At 44.3% G+C, this 26,782-nt stretch overlaps 1 protein-coding gene across 1 annotated transcript in view; it reads left to right on the top strand.

Moving 5' to 3' along the window:
- The window catches only part of RTEL1 (regulator of telomere elongation helicase 1), a 117,270-nt gene extending 90,746 nt beyond the window's left edge, over positions 1-26,524 (top strand). Inside the window, exons 28-36 of the mRNA XM_087720628.1 lie at positions 918-1,016; positions 3,307-3,517; positions 4,318-4,455; positions 6,641-6,739; positions 9,088-9,333; positions 18,143-18,250; positions 18,556-18,678; positions 19,791-19,894; positions 26,108-26,524. Coding sequence (XP_087576754.1) covers positions 918-1,016; positions 3,307-3,517; positions 4,318-4,455; positions 6,641-6,739; positions 9,088-9,333; positions 18,143-18,250; positions 18,556-18,678; positions 19,791-19,894; positions 26,108-26,200 — 1,221 coding nt within the window. The 3' untranslated portion in view covers positions 26,201-26,524. The remainder of the gene's footprint in view (positions 1-917; positions 1,017-3,306; positions 3,518-4,317; positions 4,456-6,640; positions 6,740-9,087; positions 9,334-18,142; positions 18,251-18,555; positions 18,679-19,790; positions 19,895-26,107) is intronic.
- The last annotated feature ends 258 nt before the right edge of the window (positions 26,525-26,782 follow it).

Genomic DNA, 26,782 nt, shown 5'->3' with positions numbered 1-26,782 from the left:
GGTAAATACCATCTCTGACTGGCCCCGCCCCCGTATATTTTCTGCCTCCTGAGTCCCAGCTGATCAGGAGGGAATGGGGATTTTGCAGTAACCTTCCCCTGGAGTGGGGTGGGAATAGATATTTTACAGTATCCTTCCCCTGGAGTTGGGAGGGAATGGAGATTTTATAGTAACCTTCCCCTGGAGTGGGGAGGGAATGGAGATTTTACAGTTTCCTTCCCCTGGAGTGGGAAGGGAATGGAGATTTTTCAGTTTCCTTCCCCTGGAGTGGGGAGGGAATAGATATTTTTCAGTATCCTTCCCCTGGAGTTGGGAGGGAATGAGATTTTACAGTACTTTCCCTGGAGTGGGGAGGGAATGGAGATTTTACAGTAACCTTCCCCTGGAGTGGGGAGGGAATGGAGATTTTACAGTTTCCTTCCCCTGCCAAGCCACACCATGCCCATCAAACCGCTCCCACAGAACCTGTAGTAAAAAAAAAAATGAATCCCACCACTGTTTAACAACCATGCTACTAACAAGTACAGTGATTCACTTAACCAGTGTGACAAGGAATGTCATAATATGGGATAAAATTCACTTCACAACTGATTTGTTTAGCAGTAGAAATCTTGGGCTCAATTGTCGTCGTAAGTGGAGAACTACTTGTATAAAGAATGAATGAATGAATGAATGAATGAATGAATGAATGAATGAATGAATGAATGAATGAATGAAAATATAAGCTGTAAATGCTTCATTCTTCACCCCAAGGCTCTTCCGACCAATTTAATGATTTCTTCATCTATTATGGGATATGGGGCCAGATCTGTTTTGTGGTCACCTGAAATTATGTTAGAAAGAGTGGCTACCTTTAGTACCACAAACGCCCCCCTGAGAAATGGAAGACTTTGTTGTTAACCTTGTTCCTTTTACAGGCAAAGCGTTTGTCAACTCTGTCCCTTCAGTATGAAAAAAAACTGATGGATCAGCAGAAAGGCAGCGGCAGGAAGAAAATCAAGATCGTCAGCGGCCTGGTATGTGGCATTTCCATTGGCAGTAAAAGGACTACTCATTAGAAAAATAAAAACAAACCAGACCAGGCAAAAAATGATGGGCATGAGAGATTTTTTCTTGATGAATTTCAGGAGAATCACAGCATGATTAGACAAGCTTAAATTGAATGACCAAGTTCCTTCCCTGTACTTTGACTAATTATATTTGCTTCAATATAGCATTTCCAAATAATCTTGGCTGTTTGCATTTACAAGGAACTATTTCGGGCCTTAAGGAGAAAGCAAGTAGATTCATTAAAATGTCTTATCAAAAAGAAAGAAGTCATAAAATTTCTCTTGCTTTTTCAAGTCTTAACTAGGCCATTATTCACAGAACACAGATGCCTACAAGAAGATTAGAACTAAGGATAACATTTAAAATATTTACTAGGGCGTAAGATATGAATTAACAGCCAGCTTGATCTATTGGCTAACGCACCAGGTTAGAAAGTGAGAGGTCAGGAGTTCTAGTCTCACTTTAGGCAAGAAAACTGGATGGGTGACTTGGGGCAAATCACCAGGAGACTGGGAGTTCTAATCCCTCTATAGCAGTGTTTCTCAACCTTGGCAACTTGAAGATGTCTGGACTTCAACTCCCAGAATTCGCCAGCCAGCATTCGCTGGCTGGAGAATTCTGGGAGTTGAAGTCCAGACATCTTCAAGTTGCCAAGGTTGAGAAACACTGCTCTATAGACATGGAAGCTGCCTGGGTGACTTTGGGACAATCACCAGGAGACTGGGAGTTTTAGTTCTGCTTAGGCACGAAAGCCATTGGGTCACTTTGAACCAATCACCAGGTGAGTATGAGTTCTAGTCCCATCTTGACCCAGCTGGGTGACTTTGGGCCAATCTCTCCCAGCCCAACCCATCTCACTCGGCTGTTGTGAGGAAAATAGGAGGAGGAAAGTATATTTCGTATGTTCACTGACTTGAGTTGTTTGTAAAAATAATAATTGTGGGAGACAAAACAAAACAGAATAAGTGTCAGCCCCCTACCACCGAGACAGCATCTGGGGAAGCTACGAATTACAGTTAGTTAGGAGTTGAAGGACCCCTTTCCCCTGGTTCTGTGGGATGTCTGCGGTGGAATCTCCAATCGTCATCTGAGCTGCGCCTTTCACACCGTTGGGCAAAATGGGTCCAGAGGCCGGTGTGGGCCAAGCCCATGCAGGGGATGGGTGCCTGGGCTTGCCAATGGCTCAGGACCACAGAGGCTTACCACCCCATGCTCCCCAGCTCACCTCTTTCAGAACCCATTTTGCCCAACGGTGTGAAAGGCGCAGCTCAGATGACGATTGGAGATTCCACCGCAGACATCCCACAGAACCAGGGGAAAGGGGTCCTTCAACTCCTAACTAACTGTAATTCATACCCCCCCAGATGCTTTCTCCGTGGTAGAGGGCTGACACTTATTCTGTTTTGTTTTATTTGTCTCCCACAATTATTATTTTTACAAACAACTCAAGTCAGTGAACATACGAAATATACTTTCCTCCTCCTATTTTCCTCACAACAGCCAACTCAGAGGCCTGGAGCTGCCGTTCAGGGGAGAAGACTGGGCCAGCTGCCAAGACTCACCGTCCCACCTACACAAACTGAAGAAATTCATGCTAACAATCCATGATTAATTGCCGGATGGTTTCTCTCTGGGTTACAAGGTGACAGGTGTGCACAGGCACGGGGTACAGCTATTCTTAATTACCAATGTAGCTATAAAAGGTGGTGGGAAGCACAGGGTGGCAGCTCTGACAATTTATTCATTGCCTTAGTGCTTTTGTTGGTCCGTTCCTGCCGAAGGAAGAATACAAATTGCATTTCAAACCGTTTCTGTGTTTGGCTGGTTTCATTTACCCTTCGGAACCTGACAATAGGTACAGTAGCTATTGAGGCCCTGAAATTCATTCTGGAAAATATTTGGAGAGGATTTAGACAGTAAAGATATCTAAAGGTATATCTAAAGCCAAGGTGGCGCAGTGGTTAAATGCAGCACTGCAGGCTACTGCTAGATCAGCAGGTCAGCGGTTCAAATCTCACCGGCTCAGGGTTGACTCAGCCTTCCATCCTTCCGAGGTGGGTAAAATGAGGACCCAGATTGTTGGGGGCAATATGCTGACTCTCTGTAAACCGCTTAGAGAGGCCTGAAAGGCCTATGAAGCGGTATATAAGTCTACTGCTATTGCTATTGCTATCTATATCTGAAATTAAGATGGCTGAAACATCTGGGCATATGGAAAGAGAAAAAAAATTGATCTTTTTTTTTAAAACTTTACAGCAATCTAACGAGGCAGCCAATTCTTTGGAGCCCAAGGCGGCCAGAGCCATCGCTTTTTTTGAAGCAGTGAAGAAATGTCTGAGCCAGCTGAATTTTGAAGTATTTTCAGAAACCCTCCGCCAATACAAAACAAACCACGATTTCGATGCTATGTTATTTCAGTTGAGTGGCCTTTTCTTGGAAGATCAAAACACCCACACCCTCATGCGAGGTATTTGAAGTGCCCAGGTTTCTCTTGTACCAATAGTATGTATGAATACCCACGAGGGATTGAATGGGACTTGCATTCCTTTTGTTGATACTTTGATTAACGCTTTGTCGATATTGTTTTAATACAGTTCAGAAGGCTTGCTTCTGCTGATTGCATTTGCATCTCTGTGTACAGCATTAGGGATTATGATTCGTAACAGGGGAGGCATGCACTGTAACATGTACAGTTACCATTATGGTTAACGAACACTTTTTAAATATTATGGTTGATTGCACAGTGCACAGCTATGCAGGGACAGAGTGCCATGAAGGGGGTGGAATGCTTGTGGGGGAAGGGGGAATTAAGTGCTGTGCCTTCTCTAGGCACTGCCTAAGGTCACCCAGCTGGAAGGAAGAGGGAGCTGCATACCAAACTGCGCTTGGACTGACCATCAGGAAACATTTTGCCTCAACCTGATTGGTTACATCGGGTTGCACAATAAGAGACAGTTAAGGAAAAGGGAAAAGTAGAACTTATGGATTTGGGGCGTAATTCTCAGTTCTGGCTTTGCAATACTGCAATACGTTTGATCACTAATAAACTATACCTTCTTTAACAAATGGAGCCAGGGGTTGTTTCTATTTAGAGGTGTATGTTGGGGGCAGGTGTGATATATACTAAATCATTAGCAAAGTTTGATGGCACCACAGTGCTGGATTTGCACAGGCTAAAATGCACGCTGCATTTGGGGAGAAACGGGCCAGCGTTTGACCCTGTTACTATCATCTTTCCTTCTTTTTCAAAAAAAAAAAAATTGCCAGAGTTTTACCAATTTATTCGGCCTCAGCACAAAAAGCAGTTTGACGAAGCTTGCTCTTCCCTGACTGGCATCGGTTGCGGATACAAACCCGAGCACAGCCTTCTGCAAGAAGATAGATTGTTGTTGGCTGACAATGCAGGTGAGGCCATCTTTTAGCAGCTGGCAGCTCTACCAAAAATGTATTTTTCGTAGAAGCCAACCCTTTCCCAGGAAAAAGTAATCAAGCCTCTGCCAGAATAGTATCCTCTTCCAGCCTGTTTTGTTTTTGTAGAGGCTTTTCTTTTAAGCTCTCTCAAAAGAAAGCAAATCAACCTTGATGAGGAAAAAATGTCTAGGCTGCTTTGCCAGTTTGTTTGTTTTTCATCAGTAACCGATGAAGTCCCTGGATTTAAGTTCTGACTCTTTCCAGGAACTTCCCCTCCCACCTACCGTCAGCTACCAATAAATGGTTTTTTTTGTTAACTCTATTATTTTAACGCTGAAAGTTTTAACGTTTTCAATTCTTTACTTGTCTACACAGGTAGTCCTCAATTTACAACCATTTGTTCAGTGAGTGGCAGAAGTTACAATGTCCCTGGAAAAAGTGACGCGTGTCACGTGATCAAAATTCAGGCGCTTGGCAGCCGGCTCGTATTTATGACGGTGGCAGTGTCCCAGAGTCACATGATCATCTCGTGACACGCAAAATCAACGGGGAAGCCAGATTCACTTCATAACTGTGTTGCTAACTTAACAACTGCATCGATTCACTTCACAACTGTGGCAGGAAAGCTCGCAGAATGGGGCGAAACTCACTTAACAACATAAATGTTGGGCTCCATTGGGGCTGTAGGTTGAGGACTACCTGCACTGCTGCCCTGTTTCTTCGAAAATAAGCCCTCCCTGGATAATAAGCCCAATCGGGCTTTTGAATGCATATGCTAAAATAAGCCCTGCCCTAAAATATTTAATAGCAATAGCAGTTAGACTTATACACCGCTTCATAGGGCTTTCAGCCCTCTCTAAGCGGTTTACAGAGTCAGCATATTGCCCCCACAGTCTGGGTCCTCATTTCACCCACCTCGGAAGGATGGAAGGCTGAGTCAACCTTGAGCCGGTGAGATTTGAACAGCTGAACTGCAGAACTGCAGTCAGCTGAAGTAGCCTGCAGTGCTGCATTTAACTACTGCGCCACCTCGGCTTTAAATCCATGCGCAGCCAGTCCCCGCCATTTCCTGGGGAGGGAAGGGGGGAAACATGCCCCATGTGCCCCACACACACCTGCCATCCAGCGGAACTTTCTAGCCCGCTCCCGCAAACCCTAGCTACCACGCCCCTTCTCTTAGTGACCGCCGCAAAAAGAGCGGCAGGCCCAGCGACGTGATGGCTGGCAAGAGTGTGTCAGAAACAGAGACAGAACCTCCGGCTCTCTCTCGATCAGCTGATCCGCGGGCCTAAGTTCAGGGGGTCCCTGTACCTCAAAAAGAATAAGACCTCCCTGAAAATAAGGCCAAGCGCTTAGTTCGGGGGACAAAAGAAAATAAGACCCTGTCTTATTTTCAGGGAAACGTATTTATGATACTATAAACAGCCCAGATTTGCTTACTAGTGAGATGGTCGGCATATAAATTTAGTGAATAATAATAAATCAATAATAATATTTCTACTTGCTTAAAAAAATATCTATTGCCTATCTTGTCGGGGGAATAAGTCCTTGCTACCGCCAGCTAATAGAATTAAGAGCCAAGGTGGCGCAGTGGTTAAATGCAGCACTGCAGGCTACTGCTAGATCAGCAGGTCAGCGGTTCAAATCTCACCGGCTCAGGGTTGACCCAGCCTTCCATCCTTCCGAGGTGGGTAAAATGAGGACCCAGATTGTTGGGGGCAATATGCTGACTCTCTGTAAACCGCTTAGAGAGGCCTGAAAGGCCTATGAAGCGGTATATAAGTCTACTGCTATTGCTATTGCTATAATTATTTCTTGGGAGGGTTTTATCACACTTGGTGTTTGTTGTTTTGCTGCTAATCCAATTGGGTCCCCAATTCCTGGGCTGCGGCCTATTCGAAACCAGGCCGTGGGAGAGATGGACAACCAAGAAGAGTTTTGTGCCCCAAGCCAAGTGCCTGCCCCTCACACGAATGGAGCTTCGTGCATAAGTGCAAGCACTCTCCGCTCACGTGCAAACTCCATTCGCACAAGTGAAAGGCGTATGTGCCCTCCACTTGCACAAATGGAGTGGTCCATGTGCGCCTGTCACTAACATGCCTCCCCTACAAACTGGAAATGTTGGGTACCACTGTGGTAATAAGAGCCGGTATCTCTATCTGGTTTTCTTTGATTTTAGGACAGGATTATGAGAAGAAAATTGCCTTTTTGGAAGATTCCACTAAGCAGCATTTAAACAAAGGCGGGTCCCACCTGACAGCTGATTTATATCTGAAAGGTATGCTTTGAATAAAGTTCCTGATAATAATACCTGTGGGGAAATTTTCGCTTCCAGTTCATCATTAAAACTGAATTCAATCACGTACTCACTCTGGGATGAAACCAAATGCAATTTTGAATTGGGAGAAAGAGGGAAATTCTTAAATCTTCTTTTAAAAATTTATGCCCCAGGGAAGGAATCTTTGTAATTGTTTTGCTGCACATTAGTCATCCAGTTTGGACTTCAAAATACAGAGGGAGGGAGGGAGGGAGGGAGGGAGGGAGGGAGAGAGAGAGAGAGAGAGAGAGAGAGAGAGAGAGAGATTCTTTTAGGTGGAAAGGAAATGTTTCCATTATTTGAATTTCGATTAACAAACGTGACATGCATAGTTTACTATTGTAAGAGGGCGAGTCGGTTTCTTAGTAAGCATTGCACATGTTTTAACAATGGGGAAATTTATCTCCTCAATATCCTGGTTTGTCATTTGAAGTATGATCCTGAGGATGTGCAGCAACGTGGAGAAAACAATTGCTGGAGAGGATGTTAAGTGATGCAAATCTGGGTTTTTCAAGGAGGCTAATGGCAGGAATAAAGAAGGGAAACTCAAAGGAAATAAAATTAATTTCAACACTTGGTTCATTTGTGAAATCTGTAAAGTTCTTGTTTCCTCAATCTTGCCTAATTGGGTTTGACATACCGCACCTCAAGAACATTTATTGATTGATTGGTTTGATTTTTATATTCCACCTTTATTACTTTATAAGTAAGTCAAGATGGCAAAGCAGGCGTTATACACTTTCCTCCTCCTCCTATTTTCCTAAACAACAACCCTGTGAGGTGGGTTGGGTTGAGAAAGAGCGGCTGGCCCAAAGTCACCAGGCAGCTTTCATGCCTAAGCTGGGACTTGAGGTTACGGTCTCCCGGTAGATTGTCCCAAAGTCAACCAGCTGGAATATGTACTTTTCAGATATTTAATAGGGAATCAAAGCAGATAGAATAGATTAGAATAACAGAGTGAGAAGGGACCTTGGAGGTCTTCTAGCCCAACCCCCTGCTTAGGCAGGACACCCTATAACATTTCAGACAAATGGTTATCCAATCTCTTCCAGTGTTGGAGCATTTACAATTCTGGAGGCAATCATGGGGTGTTTACCAGGAAAACTGCTGTTAGGTAATAGTCTAGTTTACAAATCTAAAGGTCTAGGATCAGCTTGGATTTCTGCATCATGCTGTATAGGGGGCTACCCTTGAAGACTATCAGCAACTTAATCTGGCCCAGAAAGCAGCCATGCAATGATAGCCATTCCTTACTTTCCTCCTATAACATCACTACTCTACCAGCTGCATGGATTAGCAGTGGGATTCCAGGTGTGCTCTTTGTTTACGAGCTGAGGTGGCGCAGTGGGTAGAGTGCAGTACTGCAGGCCACTTCAGCTGACTGCTAGTTCAGCAGTTCAGCGGTTCTAATCTCACTGGCTCAGGGTTGACTCAGACTTCCATCCTTCCCAGGTGGGTAAAATGATAACCCAGATTGTGGGGGTGATATGCTGACTCTGTAAACCGCTTAGAGAGGGCTGAAAGCCCTATGAAGCGGTATATAAATCTAACTGCTATTGCTATTGCTACTTTAACCGAAGTATATTACGGGTCTCCTCGTTAACTTTGCTTGTCAGAAGGTCCCAAAAGGAGATCACTTAACCCCAGGACACCGCAACTGTCAGAAGTACATGCCAGTTGCTAAGCATCTGAATTTCGAACATCTGACCCTGGGGATGCTGCAACAGTTGTAAGTGTGAAAAGCAGTCATAAATCACTCTCTCAGTTCCGTTGTAACTTCGAACAGTCAACTGAACAAAAGGTGGTAAGTCAAAGACTACCTGTGTTCAGAGTTCAATTATAGGTAGTCCTCTATTTGCGACCACAACTGAGCCCCAAATTTCCATTGCTAGCTGAGACAATTGTTAAGTGAGTTTTGACCCATTTTACAACCTTTCTTGCCACAGGGGTTACGCGAACCCCTGCAGCTGGTTAAGTTAGTAACACGGTTATGAAATGAATCTGGCTTCCCCCAGATTGACTTTGCTTGTCAGAAGGTCGCAAAAGGGGATCACAGGACCCCGGGATACTGCAACAGTCATAAATATGAGTGAGTTGAATTTTGATCACGTGACCATGGGGGGGTGAGGCAATGGTTGTAAGTGTGAAAAACGGCCATAAGTCACTTTTTTCAGTGCCGTCGTAACTTCAAACAATCACTCAATGGACTGTTGTAAATCGAGGACCACCTGTATTTCTCAGGACACGCAGACCCCCCAATCATGCTGAGTAATTTGTCCTTGCCCTCCGTGTTTTGTGTTCTGTCTCAGGGGAAAGCCGTGCCAAGGGGTCTGATGTCCCCCCCAGAAATTTATTCAGCGTCACAAAGCAGGACGAGAAAGAGTCCCATCTGTCGGCCTATGCAAATGAACTCAAGAGGTCGCTGGACAAAACCGGCTACAATACCTTCAGGTCAGCACTGGCGGCGTACAAGAAGACCGGTGACTACAAAGCCATGGTGTCTGTGCTGGTAGCCCTCGCTACGGAGAAGCCAGGAAACTTCCACCTTCTGCAGAGTAAGTACCTCTCCAGCTGTTTTTAGAGTAAGTGCCAGGCCTGGGAGCCATCTTTTGCCTTGGGCCTTCAGGCCTGCCGCGTTTTCTGCTGTGGAAATAAACGGGAGGTGGGATGATGTGGAGTACGAGTGATATATAGTCAAAATAACCTTCCTATCTCAGAGGGTCAAGGACGTCTTGCCCTGCAGCTGCCATGAGGTAACTGGGAGGCATCTCCAGTTTTGGACGGTGTCTGATTGGACATGTGGGTGCTGGGCAGGGACTTGAACTTTCATTTGGCGTGAGGGGGAAACCTGGGGCCTTTCAGATTTGGGGTTTCCCTGATGTGCCAATATGACACCTCTAATGAAATGGAACTTTGAGGAAACTTCTTTCGTTGGGGGGTGTTACTTGGGACCCTGACAATAAGCTGAAGTCTGTTCGTATTCTGTTGGGTCCGGGAGATTATGGTTTATGTGGTGGGAGTAATAGGACACATTGCCCTCCCTTAGGGATTGCGAAACAGCTAACTTCTGGCGGCAAAAAGATCGAAAACTTAATAATTAACTATAAAAGTTCAAAATGCAGATAGTCCTCGACGTACAACCACAATTGTGCCCAGCATTTCTGTTGCTAAATGAGACATTTGTTAAGCGAGTATTGCTCCGTTTTAGAACCTTTCTTGCCCCAGTGCTTAAGGGAGCCACTGCAGGTATCAAGTTAGTAATACGGTTGTTAAGTGAGCCTGGCTTCCCCATTGACTTTGCTTGTCAGAGGATTGCAAAAGGGGATTACATGACCCAGGGACACTGTCATTGTCATAAATCTGAGTCAATTGCCAAGTGTCTGAATTTTGATCAGATGCCTATGGGGGTGCTGCAATGGCTGTAAGTGTGAAAAACAGTCATAAAGCCCTTGAATCTGGCCGTTTCAGTGCTATGAACAGTCACTAAAGGAACTGTTCTAAGTCGAGAATTATCTGTACTTCTATACAGGGAATACAGAAATCCCTTCGGGAGGTTGGTCCTTCTACCTCAGCAAACATCAGTCACGATTGGGTTATTTAATCAAAGGTGTCCCAACTTTTTGCAACTTTGAGATCTTAAACTCCCAGAATTCCTCAGCCAGACAACTGGGGAATTCTGGGAGTTGAAGTTCACAAGCCTTAAAGTTGCCAAAGTTGGACACCTTTGATTTAATTATATTGATGCACCCTTGGACTCATCCTCTCTTCAGGTTAGGATGTCCCTGACTCTGCTGGCCGTTCAGAAGGCCTTGAAGACCAATCTGTTTGTCCAGGCCTCAGCTCCCATGTGTGTGAAGGGCCCCATTCCCTGGTTATGTTGACCTAGATGAATTATAATGTCTCTCGGCTTTTAATTGTATTTAATTTCTTTTTTGTATTGTCTTTTAACTGTTTTGATTGTTTTTTTATGATTGATTGTCGCCCAGAGTTACTGCTTAGAGATGGATGAAGGGAGGGAGGGAGGGAGGGAGGGAGGGAGGGAGGGAGGGAGGAAGGAAGGAAGGAAGGAAGGAAGGAAGGAAGGAAGGAAGGAAGGAAGGAAGGAAGGAAGGAAGGAAGGAAGGAGACAAGACTATGGTCAATTCCTTGGTGCTCTCTGAGTTGTTTTCTTGCAGACATTTCGTTGTCCAATAAGTAACATTATCAAAGCTGAAGGGGATAGATTTTTTGCTTGTTTGAGTTCTTAGTTCCTTGATTGGGGTATTGTTTATGGTTGGATTGTTGGTCTAGAGTTAATCTTAGCATTAATCTCTGCTTATCTGGATGTTGATTGCTGGTGAGGAGGTGTTGGGATCTTGAGTGAATATACTTCATGAATTCCAGTGTTGTCTCACTCAGGTGTGAAAACTGTGCCATTTGCTCTCTACTTTTGGATGACAGCGCTGTGGCATTAGAAATTATTCCTGTTCAGTACAGGTAATCCTCAACTTATGACCACAATTCTGTTGCTTAGTAAGACATTTGTTAAGTGAATTTTCGCCCATTTAATAAACTTTCTTGCCGCAGTTGTTAAGTGAGTCTCTGCAGTTGTTAAAATAGTAGCAGGGTTGTTGAGTGAATCTGGCTTTCCCATTGACTCAAAGGTCAGAAAAGGGGAACATCGCAACCTTCATAAATGTAAATCAGTTGCCAAGCTTCTGAATTTTGATCACATAACCATGAGGATGCTGAAGCCGTTGTAAGTGTGAAAAACAGTAATAAGTCACTTTTTTTTCAGTGCCGTTGTGACTTCGAATGATGACTAAGGGAACTGTTGTAAGTCGAGAATTACCTTTGTTGAAGAAAGTTTTTTTTTTCTCTGTGAAGCCTGTCGGGCCATCATAGGAAGAAAATAAAATACATCTTTATATCTTCTGTTAAGATATGCAAACAATTATTAAAGACTGGAATGAGTTGAACTTAGCCCTTGGGAAATTTTATGAATCCATGAGGTCAGAATATTTTAATTGTACATTATGTGCACAATTAGGAATCTGTTTTTATCTCTCTGTCCAGTCTTGAATTCCTCTGCTGTATATCAGAAGTAAAAAAAATAATAATCCTTCCTTAGTATTCCTAATTTCCTGTTTCTGCATTACCCATTTATTTGAATTTAAAACGAAATGGCTTTTGAAAGGCTGTTTTTGAAATAGCATAAGTACAGTTGTTTTTCCCTCAAATTCCCCTAAAGTGACAGGATATGATCCTGTAATTTGGAAATAGGGTGTGGAGGATGCAGTCGTGTCCGATGCTTCGCAATTCTATGGACCAGAAGCTCTGTCCACATCTTCCGATCTTGCACCACTTCTTTGAATTGGTTTATGCTCTGGGTTGTGTCAGCTTTGATGGTGTCCAACCGCCATGGTCTTTGGTGGCCTGGTTTCCTGTTACTGCTAATTCCTCCAAACATAATTGCTTTGTCCAGCGAATTTCCCCACAGGGCCAAAGTAAGTGACACCTAAGAGGATGTGGATATATAACAACATAATGTAAAGCTAAAAAGAGGCATATCAATTTTGCATCTAAGATCTAGGGATCAGTACAGCAGACTGTGGAACGGATTTCTCTCCCATGTCATTAACCCTTAAGTTCCTTTGTTTCTGTTCCAGAACAATTAAAGTGATTTCCTTCCTTTTGCAAAAATTCATTTTCCTTCTAAAAAACCAAGTTTGGTCTAGTGGTTGAGACACCAGGTTAGAAACTCAGAGATTGTGACTTCTAGCCCCTCCATAACCATGGAATCTGTTCTGTCCCCCCTTCTCCGCTCGTTATCAGACGACAGGCAAACAAAAGGAACTCTCTTTATCAGTTCTCGGCTCAGACTGGCTGCGAGCCCAAAAATAACATAAATACAGTCTCTGACGAGATAACAGAATGCCAAACAAAGACTCTTACAACGCAATGCACTTCTCCAAGTGTATCCTTGAATCAGGGTTACAGAAAACAAAGCACTTTTCCAAGTGTATCTTACATAAACCACGACTGATGATCAATCAATGGTGAACCAACCAAGGAACGGACGTTGACTCCTGCAACCAGGGCGTGGCACTATCCGTTCTTTTATCACCAGAACCCCACTAACGAGCCCCAGCTGCATCATTGACCTTACATCCTGAAAAGACTCACAGAAGACGTCTGCTGAGTCACAACGGGAACCCATGGGTGACTTGGGGACACCAATCATCAGGAGACTGAGAGTTCTAGTCCCAATTTAGGCTTGAGGGTCGACTGGGTGACTTTGGACCAATCACTCTGTCTCTGCGCAACTCATCTCACAGGGTTGCTTTTGTGGGGAACATAGGCGGAGGAAGGGGATATTAGATACGTTTGCCACCTTAAGCTGTTTAAAAATAAATAAATAAATAACAAAAGCGGGATATAAATGAATAGTAAAAGCGTTTTGAAAGAGGTGGGAGAAGAAAGGGGTATGGGAATGGCGCGTCACTTCCAGCGAGGCACAATTGGACAAGGAAAGAGACTTAACCATAATCACAAATTTGATTTCCTTACCTATAAAAAGAAAGTGACTCCTTTACAACAGGGGTCCCCAACCTATAGGCCACAGCCCACTCCTGGGCTGTGGCCTATTCACAACTGGGCTACACATGCACAGGCCCACTTACTCAAGCAGCAGGCCCCAGCGTTTGCAGCCCCATTCGCATGTGTGTCTGCTGCTCCCACAAATCAAGCTATGTGTACGCGTGCATGCACGTAAATGCCCCTCACACAAAGCCATCCCCTCTTCCACCTGCTCTGCCCTGCCCGGGCAGCCAGTCCAGAAAAGTTGGGAAACGCTGCTTTGCAATAATAGCTCATTCATTATATTGACAGATAGTCCTTGACTTACAACCAATTGTTTAGTAACTGTTCAAAGTTATAATGGCACCGAAAAAAGTGACTTATGACCATCCCAAAGGTTCTTTTTCAAGAAACTAGACTTCCTTATTTTTCTTTGAAAATGTTTCGCTTCTCATCCAAGAAGCTTCTTCAGCTCTGACTGGATGGTGAGGAATGGAAGTGTTAAGACAGCTGGTCATTTGTATCCTTTTAGAAAGAGTCACGGAGGCTACTTGGAGGTATGTCCGTGTCTCAGGATCATCTGAACAGTGCAAATGGGTGCGGGGCCTTCTTGGAACTGCTGAAAGGACTGTGTTGTAGATTGGAGATAGATGAGGTCGTATCCTTTTCCTTCTAGAGCCGAGGTGGCGCAGTGGTTAGAGTGCAGCACTGCAGGCTACTTCAGCTGACTGCAGTTCTGCAGTTCGGCTGTTCAAATCTCACCGGCTCAGGGTTGACTCAGCCTTCCATCCTTCCGAGGTGGGTAAAATGAGGACCCGGATTGTTGTTGGGGGCAATATGCTGACTCTGTAAACCGCTTAGAGAGGGCTGAAAGCCCTATGAAGCGGTATATAAGTCTAACTGCTATTGCTATTGCTATTCTGTTGAGGGCGGGCTGTTCAATTTTGAGACAGATGGCCTCTTTGATCCCTCTTTCTTTTTTAATCCCCTGAGGACACAGATGAACCTCCAAGTGGCCTCAACAACTCTCTAAAAGGATGCAAATAACCAGCCGTGACCTGGATGGCTAAGAATCTCCATAGCTGTCATTTTATGACCATTTTTCACACATGACCATTGCAGCCTCCCCACGGTCCACATGACCAAAATTCAGACACTTGGAAACTGACTCATATTTATGACGGTTGTAGTGTCCCAGGGTCATGTGATCCCCCTTTTGTGACCTTCTGACCAGCAAAGTTCAAGGGGGAAGCCCCGGATTCACTTAACAACCGTGTTATTAACGTAAGAGCTGCACTGGTTCACTTAACAACTGTGGCAAGAAAGGTTGTAAAATGGGGCAGAACTTTCTTGCTTCGCCAGAAGAATAAGATTGGCTGTGTTGCTTTACAACAGGAATTGTTGGCTCAATTGTGGTTGTACATTGAGGGCTCTCTGTAGAGTATAGCAGCCTTCTAGCCCATTTATCAACTCAAAAGAAAGCAAGTGGGAATTTTCCAGCGGAGGAGTTAAAGCAGGAATCACTCACCAATCTTTTATGTCAATAGTCTGTACAGTCTGTACTTGGCTACCCTGAAAGTACAGGAAGAAATTGTGCTTTAACTTAAAAATAAGAAAGTAGTGATGACGGCAGCATTTGCGGTTATCATTCATAATACTTGTAGCTTTATTTGTTTGTTGTCTTGAAGATTTCAGTGGGTGAAGTTTTTCAGAAAGCAGGAGTCATAGAATTGCATCACTAGGATTCATAGACAGGGTTTTAGACCGTTGCAGGAATAAGCATGTGCGTCTTTCCGTGTGAAAAAAAACATGTCCCCTCTGCTCACTACACAAAACCCATATTTGGGGGCTCTTTAATAAAAGCTTATCTAACTTACCTTTACTAATGAGCAAAAAGGAGGTTATCTCTGCTTAAGAGCCGAGGTGGCGCAGTGGTTAAATGCAGCACTGCAGGCTACTTCAGCTGACTGCTGTTCTGCAGTTCGGCGGTTCAAATCCCACTGGCTCAAGGTTGACTCAGCCTTCCATCCTTCCGAGGTGGGTGAAATGAGGACCCGGATTGTTGTTGGGGGCAATATATGCTGACTCTGTAAACCGCTTAGAGAGGGCTGAAAGCCCTATGAAGCGGCATATAAGTCTAACTGCTATTGCTATTGCTATAATGGGCCCTTGGTGCTCTCTGAGCTTAGTTGTTTTCTAAGTTGTCATCAGTGATTGGCCCTTAAAAAAGCAAGAAGGGAAGAGAATCAACTCCCTTGAACTGTAGTGCTGGAAAAGGCTCCTGCATATTCCTTGGACAGCAAAGTAAGGACTGGAGTGCATAGCACCAGACGTGTTAATGGAAGGAAATCACGAAACTGCCATCTCAATTACTTCGTTGATGTTATGCGGGGGGGGGGGGGGGGGAATTCACTGGAGAAAGCCATTATGTTGAGAAGAGTTAGCAGTAAAAGGAAACCAGGCTGCCAAACAGAAAATCAAAGCTGGACACCATCAAAGTTGACACCATCCAGAGCACAGAACTACTCAAAAAAAATAGTGCAAGATCGGAAAATGTGGAGAATACTGGCCTATAGAATTCCCAAGAGTCAAACACGGCTGAATGGATAATACCATCATCATCATCAGTGCTAAAAGGGAGTTAGAACCGCGGCGTATAATCTGGCACAGTGTTTTCTCAACCTCTGCAGCTAGTAGATGGTTGGACTTCAACTCTCAGAATCCACCAGCCAAGCAGGGGATTCTGGGAGTTGAACTCTGCCCATCTTCAAGCTGCCAAGATTGAGAAACACTGCACTAAACCATTCTTGAACCAGCAGCCACCTAAGTCCTGTTGGAAAATCTCCAGCAAGGAACAGGTTCGTCATTGTTCTTGGAAGTCCATTTCATTGTTTAAAAATGGTGTTTTAAATTTCTCAGGAACAGATGATTCACTTAGTAAAAACCTCTTAAGAGATAAGAGGGAGGGAGGGAGGGGGAGAGATATTGTGGTCGTAAGTCGAGGACTCTAGCTCTCAAAGCCACGTAAATTTAAATACAGAGTTTAGGAAGCACAGTGGAGAGAAGCAAGTTAGCCTTACACCTGGGTGTAAACAATAACCCGAGAAGTGTTCCTTGTTTTATGTGGGGAGTAGGATTCACATCTTAATGCAGAAGATTCTTAAAGCAAATTTAAAGGTACAAAGCCTCTGCTTTTCTTTTAGGCTTAATGGGCACAGAACTTGGAAAAAACAATTTGGAACTTTGTTGTTAGATGTGCTGACAGCAGCAAGAAGGCTCCAAAAAATGTTTTAATTCCTACAATGGATGGACCGGCTGGAAAAACTGGTCATCCTTTGTAGGAATTAAAAGATCCTAAAACAATGGTATTAACAGAGATGGCTAAATGAAGTGTCCTAATGAAAGAAAAGAATACAGCTAACTTGGTTTCCACTTAGAAGCCACTTCTGGACTTTAGGCTTCAGGTGGGGGTTAGGGGGGGAATGAAACTTTCGATATAAGTTTTGCTGATTAAACAGGCTGTTGTTATAGGAATGGCTAGTAGATACTACAAGTAGTCCTCAATTTACAACAGTTCATTTGGTGACAGTTCAAAGTTACAACATCACTCACTTACGAGTGGTCATGGGATCAAAATTCAGATACTTGGCAACTGACACCTATTTATGATAGTTTCAGGGTCCCGTGGTCATACGATCTTCTGACGAGCAAAGTCAAAGGGGAAACCAGATTCATTTAACAACCATGTTACTACTTTAACAAGTGCAGTGATTCACTTAACAACTATAGCAAGAAAGGTCATAAAATGTGGCCAAACTCACTTAACAAATGTCTGAGTTACGGAAATGCTGGGCTCCATTGTGGTCTTAAGTTGAGGACTACCTCTATTATGTGAAGGTTGAGGCTGTATTTCATTATTTCACTGCACTAAAGAGAATCAGAAGTCAGTGCTTTTCTTTCTTAATACTCCCCCCCCCTACTCTCTCCATTTTTATTTTGTTGTATATTTTGTTGTATATTTTGATAAACTAATAAAAGCTGAGAAGTCTTGATTGTCCCAAAGGTGTTTTTTTTTCCCTTCCCACAAAAGGCAATTGAACATTCTTAGTTTTTTCTTTGAAAACAGTTCAGGAGGGAGGGAAGAGAAGAGGGTAGTAAAGAGGGAAAGAGGGAGGGAAAGAAAGAGAGAAGGAGAGTTGAAAGGAAGGAAGGAAGGAAGGAGGGAGGAAAGGAGGGAGATTAAGAGAAAAGGAAGGAGGAGGGAAAGAGGCAGGGAAGGAGGAAAGGTATGTGAGAAGGAGGGGGGGACCGAGGGAGGGAAAGGAGGGGGAAGGAAAGGAGGAAAGGAGAAAAGAAAGGAGGGAAGGCAGGGGAGAAGGAAGTAAGGGGGGAGGGAAGAAAAGGGTATGGAAAAGAAGAAATGAGGGAAAAGAAGAGGGAGGGAAGGAATAAGATACCTAACCTTTGATGTTTATAATGATTTGATAGTATGGGAATATCTCGAAATGTAGTTGTATTGTTTTTTACAAGTTATGGATGTTGTATTTTCTTTTTACTAATAAAATCTTTAAAAAAAAAAAAGAAAGAAAACAGTTCAGTTCTGAAGAAGCTTCCAGGATGAGAAGCCAAACACCAAAAAAGTTGCCTCTAGGAGAAGAAGGGGGGAAAAAAACACTCTTGGGACAACCATGACCTGGATAATTGAGAATCTCCCTAGACGTTTATTTGAGATGATGAGACATGTTCTCATTTTTCCTTGGAAGTCATTGGCTCGCATCGTGATCTGCTGCTTGCTTTCTTTGGTAGGGTTTGCCACATTCGTCCGCCCTCCCCAGAAGGAACAATTCCTGCAGATGTTCAGAGAACTGACGGGCACAACTTTTCCAGAGGAGAACAATGAGAAAAGTTCCTTCGGTAAGAGCTTTCACACTGCACTCTGGAACACTCTGGAACAGCAGGGGTCTCCATCATTGGCAACTTTAAGACTTGGGGTATTGCAAACTGAATAATGTCAGTCGGAATTCTGAATGACTGTCAAACCTTGATCTCATCTGTAAGATTTCTGTAATTCTGCTTTTAAAAAAAGTAATAATTAAAGCAAAGTGACTTAAAAGTCGTGCATGTATTACATAAGTGTGTTGTGAGTGCTGCATAAACCGCCCTGTCTCAACGGAGTCCTGTATGTCCATGGCAATGTGATTGTGTAATATTTACTGCAGATTCTTCCAAAAATGAAGCACCACAGCCGCTCCAAAATCCAGACCTACCAGAAATTGAGAGAAGGCCCAGCCAGTTACGAGAAGCCACAGATGATGGCAGCCTACCTCTCTCCCCAATAGTTGGTAGGTAGAATCTTTCAATCAAGTCATTCCCTTCCTTCTAAATCAGCGGTCCTCAACCTGTGGGTCGCGACCCCTTGGGGGGGGTGTCAAACGACCCTTTCAAAGGGGTCGCCTAAGACCATCAGAAAACACATATTTTCGAAAAAATACGGAAAACATAAAATAATTTTATGGTTGGATAAATCACATTGACGTAGCAAAAGTGAAACCAATGCTGGGTTTCCCATGCAAAAGCAAGCGTAGTCAATTCCTCCTTTTCCCTACGGGCCATCTGTAGTCCAAAACATCCATCAATCACTCCTGTTTGTTTTGTCATGGGAATTGGCTAACTACACCGGGACGTCTGCTCAGTGTCTGCTTGAGATGCCAGCAATGCAGCTTGAATACCTTTCTCCCTCTCTTGCATTCCATCCACTCACCACTCTTCCCTGTAATTGTCAAGCTGCGGAGAGCGAAGGATAAAATGTAGGTAAAAGTGTGAATCAGTCTTTTTTTTGAAAGGTTTTTTTATTGGTTTAGTTGAACAAAAACACACACAAAAAAGAATCATCCTTCATTACATGACTAGTCATTACATTACATTCATGACTAGCTTCAAGGTGCTAGTCGTAACTTATAAAGCCCTTCATGGTATTGGACCTGGGTACTTGAGAGACCGCCTGCTGCCAATTACCTCCCACAGACCCATTAGATCTCACAGGGTTGGCCTCCTCCGGATTCCATCTGCCAGCCAATGCCACCTGGCTACCACCCGGGGGAGGGCCTTCTCTGTGGCAGCTCCGGCCCTCTGGAATGAACTCCCCGCAGGGATTCGGACCCTCACCTCTCTCCAGGCCTTCCGAAAAGCCGTCAAAACCTGGCTTTGCCGGCAGGCCTGGGGGTGATGAGTTCCCTCCCCTCTCGACATGTATGGTTGTGCGACTGTTGTCTACTTTTATTATTTGTATTTTGTCTTTTATGTTCCCCTTTTTCCCCTTTTGAATTGTTCGCCGCCCTGAGTCCTCCCGGAGAAGGGCGGCATACAAATAATAAAATTCTATTCTATTCTAGTTAACTCCACTGATTCCTTCATATATATTTTTTTTCATTACTTCTTCCTTTCCTCTCTTTAGGGGCCTATCAATGTGCTAAATGCGGTTCTGAGCATGGTGTGCCCTTTAAATGCCAGCAGTGTTCCTTCACGTGTTGCAACAAATGTTGGGAGAATTCCTTGAAGGTTAGCTTTCATTTTTCCCTTTGCCTCGACGGATTTATTTTTGTGTATTTATTTATTTGCATTCTGCTTTTATCATTTTTACAAATAACTTCGGGGCAGCCAACATACCCAACCCACTTTCCTCTTCCTATTTTCCCTACAACAACCCTGTTAGGAGAGAGTAACTGGTCCAAAGTCACCCAGCAGGCTTTCATGCCTAAGGGGAAACTAGAACTCTCAGGCTCCTGGTGATTGGGCCAAAGTCATCCAGCTGGCTTTCATGCCTAAGAGGAACTAGACCTCACAGTCTCCTGGTGATTGGTCCGAAATCACCCTGATGGCTTTCATTCTAAGATGAGACTAGAACTCCCAGTCTCTTGGTGGCTAACCCAAAATCAACCAGCCAGCTTTCATGCCTAAGGCAGGACTAGAACTCACTTATCTCCTGGTGACTGGCCCAAAGTCACCCATCCGGCTTTCGTGCCTAAGGCAGGACTAGAACTCTCTATCTCCCACTTTCTAGTCTGGAGCTTTAACCACTAGATTCACCAAATTGCCTGTTCTTAAAGCCCAGCAGAATTTCCTTTGCTGTTTTTTCTGCAGTTGATTCGTACAGTGCATTTTCCCCTCCTTTGTTGGAAGAAATGTCCTTCTGGGCTCAGTTCCAAGTGGGGAAAAAGAAACTGGAAACATGGCAGCTGCTTGGAAAGATGGTTTTAATAGTGGACAGGACCACATGGCTTGAGCTCCTGGAGAAAAAGGGGATCACATGCCTTGAAGATCTTGAAGAAAAAGGGCAGCGATGCTGAGAGTCCCTTGGTTTTTACGCCCTCTCTGGGCTCCACCTTAGAGTTTCCTGTTCCTGTAGAAGAAATGTATCCCAGGGGCTGGGGGTCTTCGCTAACTTTGTAGGCCGACTGTGTCCCAGACCTGGCTGAATATGTCGCTGGTTGATGATGTAGTGAAAGGGCTTTGGGATTCCTATTATGGCTCTGCTTAAACGAGGTAGAACTTTGTTATGTAGAATAGACTGACCCAGGTCTTAATGGCCCACTGACCGGGGAGGGGTGTGTGTGAGTTTCTGCCTCCCTTTTAGGGGAAATATTCTGCCCTTTTAATATTTCCTAAAATATCTCATTTTCTAGGAGAGGGGTTTGCACCTTGTATGTGACTTGACCATCTTCTTGCAATTGAGGTCACACGCCACTGACAAGAGGCTTGATCCATGACAAGTTGGGTTTGGTTAAAGGTAGCCATGTGGCCCAATCCATGCACCGAAAGAAGCCTTTTGCTCTTTTGGTTTCCAGCTGGTCTTCGTGGGCACCAGAGCACCGGAAAACAGCCTGAAAACAGCCCGAAAAGTGGCCAAAAACCATGCTGTTTTTAGGGCGGTTTTCAGACCATTTTCATACCATTTTAGGCCTGAAAGTGGCCCCAAAACACTCTGAAAATGGCCCCTAAAACAGGCCCCCATGTGGAAGCCAGCTGGTCTTCAGATTTCCGGTGCCCCAGAGCTCGCATATGCGCACTTGCACATACGTTCTGGTTTGGGCACTCGGTGCCAAAAAGATTCACTATCACTGATATAACCTATTATCTATTTCCTTAAAACAGGGCGAACAAAAACAACACGGAGCATCAAACCTCAAGTTGGTTTAACCATATTTCCAAATGGCCACCGAGTTTGTTTGTTTTTTCTGGGAAGGGATGTGATTCAGACGAAGTGGCTTAGTGGGAGGCCAAAGGCAATAAAAATGGCTCTGGTGACGCCAGGAAATCTGTATCCCCTACTAAAGGAAACCCAAACAATGTTGAGAAGGAAAACGGCAGCCCACAACCTCAAGTGGTCACTTTGCCTTTTTGGCTGGATGCAATTTGGGAATTTGTGGGGTATTTCATACGAGAAACTATCCTGAATTTTATAGATTGTAAGAGTGCGGATCCAGGAAACCAAAGTAGACATAACATTACATTCAAATGACTCTTTGATGTTTATCATCCTTAACCAGAAACCCACAGAGGTTGGTACGTGATCAGAATAACCTCCTTCCCTCTGGTTGGTCTAAAGTTCTTTTTACACCAAGCTAAGGCTGGTTTAGAATGAGTGGGTGCCCTGGGAATGCAAGGATTTTGCAGGCATGGCTTCCTGATCAAGATAAACAATTGCAAGAGGTTGGACCATAAAGTCAGCACCCTATCTACTGTTCTTGTCCGTACAAGTTAAACAGAGGCTACTTCAAAAGCAGATCAGAGGTGCCACACGCTTTGCACAAGTATTTGGAGGTTGGAGTTAGTGCCAAATGCAGCAAGTAGGGATCACCAGGTCCTTGTATTCACTGGTATTTATTAAATAGCAATAGCCCTTAGACTTATATACTGCTTCACAGTGCTTTCGCAGTCCTCTCTAAGCTGTTTACAGAGTCAGCCTGTTGCCCCCAACAATCTGGGTCCTCGTTTTACCTACCACAGATACGTGATAAATGACGGAGTCCTTGGTGGTCTCTGGGCTTTGTTGTTTCCTTGCAGTTAGACAATTAGGCAACAATGTCAGTGCAAGAAGGGGGAGGCGTTTGCAGAGAGGGGGAGGACTGTGGGGTCCTTGATGCTCCCTGAGCTTGGTTGTTTTCTTGAAGACAGTTCATGACCCAACTGGATAACATCATCAGTGCTACGGTAGAAGGGGATGGGATTTGCAGAGAGGAAGAGAAGGGAAGTGGGAAGAGGAGGAGGACTGTGGAATCGTTGGTGCTCTCTGAACTTGGCTGTTGTCTTGCAGATGTTTGTTGACTCAATTAGGCAACATCATCAGGGCTAGAAGGGAGAAGAGTTTGTGTCTCTTTTTATATACAATAGCTTGCACAGTGGTTAGAATCAGTGGTGGGATTTGAAAAAATTTACAGCCGGTTGTGTGGGTGTAGCTTGGTGGGCATGGCAGAAGGGAAGGATACTATAAAATCCCCATTCCCTCCCCACTCCAGGGGAAGGTTACTGCAAAATCCCCATTCCCTCCGCTGGGACTCAGAGAATAGATGGTGGCAGGGCCAGTCAGAGGTGGCATTTACCGGTTCTCCGAACTACTCAAAAGTTCCGCTACCGGTTCTCCACAACTGGTCAGAAGCTGCTGAATATCATCTCTGGTTAGAATGCAGTATTGCAGGCTACTTTTGCCAGCTGTTCAGCAGTTCGATTCTGTCGGGATCAAAGTTGACTCAACCTTCCATCTTTCCAAGGTCAATAAAATGAGGACCCAGATTGTTGGGAGCGATATGCTGACTCTAAGCTACTTAGAGAGGGCTATAAGGCACTGTGAAGTGATAAGTCTAAATGCTATCGCCCTATCAGTATTGGTAGAACTATTCTTGGTATACTGCAGGGGTGGGTTTCTCCCGGTTCGCACCGGTACGCCAGAACCGGTTCGTGAAATTTAGCATACCTTTTGGAACCTGTTCCAAAAGGAAGGAAGGAAGGAAGGAAGGAAGGAAGGGGGAGGGAGAGATACACACAGGAAAGGAAGAGATACACACAAGAAAGGAAGGAAGGAATGGAGGGAGAGGGAGAGAAAAGAGAGAGAGAGACAAAGATAGAAAGAGAAAGAAAAAAGAAGTGGGAGAGAGAGAAGAAAGAAAGAAAGAACGAAAGAAAGAAAGAAAGAGAAAGGGGGAGAGAGACAAAAGGAAGGAAGGAAAGAAAGAGTGAGTGAGAGAGAGAGAAAGAAAGAGAACTTATGACCACAATTGAGCACAAAATTTTGGTTGCTAAACAAGAGCATTGTTAAGTGAGTTTCACCACATTTTCCAAGTTGGCCATGCCCACATGGTCACATGTCCACCAAGCCACACCCACCCAGTCACATGACCACCGAGCCACTCCCACAAAACAGGCCACACCCACAGAATAGGTTCTAAAAATTTTGAAACCCACCACTGGTACACTGCTGCTTACTGCTTGATTGTCTGAGTTGGTAGTTCCTTGATTGGGGTATTGGGCAAGCCACTGGTATAGAAACAGGGGTCCACTCTTTTCTAGCACTCCTTTACTCCTGTTCCCAGGCTACAGAATTCATTCTTCATCACGTAGGATAAATGCCATAAATGTCATCCTTTGTCGGTGGTTTAGTCATGAGATTAAAGTAAATATTTTGAACATTAGAGTTTATAAACTTTGGCGGCCACCTTCATTGCGCGTCAGATCGCTAGATAAATGAACCCAAGAGAAGAGAACCTCTGTGGCTGAGGTTTAGACTTTTTAATTGTTGTTGAGACTCTGGAAAGAGTGCGGAGAAGAGCAACAAAGAGAATTAGGGGCCTGGAGACTAAAACATATGAAGAATGGTAGCAGGAATTTGGTATGTCTAGTTTAATGAAAAGAAGGACTGGGGGGAACACAATAGCAGTCTTATAATATTTGAGGGGCTGCCAGAAAAAAAGATGGGATCATTTTATTTTCCAAAGCACCCCGAAGGCCAGACAAGGAAGAACGGATGGAAACTGATCAAGGAGAGATTCAACCTAGAAATTAAGAGAAGAACTTTTCTGACAATGAGAACAATCGACCTGGAGGCTTTGAAAAAGAGATTGGACAGCCACTTGTCAGAAATGGCATTGGTCTCCTGCTTGAGCAGGGGGTTGGACTAGATGACCTACAAGGCCCCTTCCAACTCTTGGTGCTCTCTGAGCTTGGCGGTTTGTTTGTAATTGCCCTGTTCTACTGTTGTACAGAAATGTCTGCAAGCAGGCCACCAAGTTCAGAGAGTACCAAGGGTTTCACGAATAAATGAGACCTTCATGATTTTGACATCTTAAGATCTCTCATCTTTTCCCCATTGTTTTTAGTATCCAGGCCCTTGTTTAAACATCTTATTTCTCCATAAACATAGCTGATTTCCTCAGTGATGTCCTAAAATATATATGTACGGCCAGATCAGTGGTGGGTTTCAAAAATTGTTCGAACCTACTCTGTGGGTGTGGCCTCCTTTATGGGAGTGGCTTGCCACCCATGTGATCGGGTGGGAGTGGCTTGCCACCCATGTGACCAGATGGGAGTGGCTTGCCGTCCATATGACTGGATATGAAGATGCCGACAACACAGAGAGAGCCGAGGTGGCGCAGTGGTTAAATGCAGCACTGCAGGCTACTTCAGCTGACTGCAGTTCTGCAGTTCGGCTGTTCAAATCTCACCGGCTCCGGGTTGACTCAGCCTTCCATCCTTCCGAGGTGGGTAAAATGAGGACCCGGATTGTTGTTGGGGGCGATATGCTGACTCTGTAAACCGCTTAGAGAGGGCTGAAAGCCCTATGAAGCGGTATATAAGTCTAACTGCTATTACTTGTCAGAACCACCTTAAATCACTTCACACACAGCACTGGCATGCATAAGAATATGATGTAAACTTGTTTTTTTTAAAGGCATCTTTGGTTTGCGTTAAAACAACTTCAACACACGCAATATTCTGATTGCGCCACAAACGCAGTAGTCATCCTTACCTTTCACAGAGGCACTGAGTTTTATAAATATGAGCATGATAGTGTAGAATAATCATATCCAAGGACCAGTGGTGGGTTTCCAAAAATTTTGGAACCTCTTCTGTAGGTGTGGCCTGCTTTCCGGGTCCACTGGTGGAACATCTTCTAACCGGTTCGGTAGATTTGACGAACCGGTTCTACTGAATAGGTGCGAACTGGTAGGAACCCACCTCTGGGCCAGATCTTGGGAGCAAAGTTTCACCATTGTGAGTGAGAAATTACTGTTGTTATTGTTATTTGTGTTCTTCTTGTTGTTGTTATTCCAAGAGCTTATTGCTCTGCATCATTACCTCTTTAAACCAGTGTTTCTCATCCTTAGCAACTTTTAAATATTGAAAGTGGAAGTGCCAGTTTGGTCCAGTGGTTAAGGTACTAGGCTACAAAGCAGGAGACTGTGAGTTCTAGTTCCACCTTAGGCATGAAAGACAGCTGGGTGACTTTGAGCCAATCACCAGGAGACTGTGAGTTGTAGCCCCATCTTAGTCATGAAAGCCGGCTGGGTGACTTTGGCCCTTTTTATCTCTCTCAGCTCAATCCACCTCACAGGTTGGTTGTTGGGGGAAAATAGGAAGGCAGGATACAAAGAAATAATGTGTACTTTAGTTTGCTGTCTTAAACAGGAGAGGCCTCAAAAGATGACCGAAAACAGCTTCAGCACAAGGATCAAAAGGCAAAATGCCATCCTTTCACTGCTCTTGTGTTTCCCCACACAGCTTGCCAAGAAGTGCCCAGAATGCCAAGCGGATACCAAGAGAAGACACTTGGCGATATCTTACTGGCCGGATTCCCCCGTGAAAGACACATAGAGTGAACACATGAACTGCTCAACCGCATCTACAGACTCTGTGTGGAAGAGGAACAACAAAAGTTGTCAGCTTTCCCAGCTCCCCCCCCTCCCTTGAGGTTCCTCTTCTCTTAAGAGAAGCCACCATGGTCTTCAACGTTATCATTCCCCAGATATTTGAGTCACTCAAGTGCTCCTGTCAGTTTCAGTCAATCCAGAGGCATTTAAATCAGAGTTAACATTTTATTATCTTTTTCTAATGATGCCCTTTGCAGTGAGGCCGGGTACCACAAAGCCTATTGTCTTTATTATGAGAAAATTAAAATACGGACTTTTGTAATATGGACTCTGCCTGGCGTTTTCTATTCTGATTCTCCGAAGAATCACCGTTTTTACACACACACACACACACATATTGTGTTATATTTGTGCTGATAAATAAATAAAGGGAGACTAGTATAGATGTATTTCAAGCTATTTAGCTCTCATCAGCTAGCCATACCCTTACTGGGATTCGAACCTGTGCTATATTACATCTTAGGCAAACGTCTTAGCCATTAAGCCACAAGTTCTCCTTATCAGCTGAAGCCAGGGAAGGTATATA

This window comes from Thamnophis sirtalis, unplaced genomic scaffold (assembly GCF_051295495.1).
Source record: "Thamnophis sirtalis isolate CommonGarterSnake01/CBP01778 unplaced genomic scaffold, rThaSir2_p1.2 scaffold_7, whole genome shotgun sequence".
In the NCBI taxonomy this organism is placed as follows: Eukaryota; Metazoa; Chordata; class Lepidosauria; order Squamata; family Natricidae; genus Thamnophis; species Thamnophis sirtalis.
The sequence above is the reverse complement of the archived record's forward strand: the minus strand, read 5'-3'. Positions and strand labels throughout refer to the sequence as shown.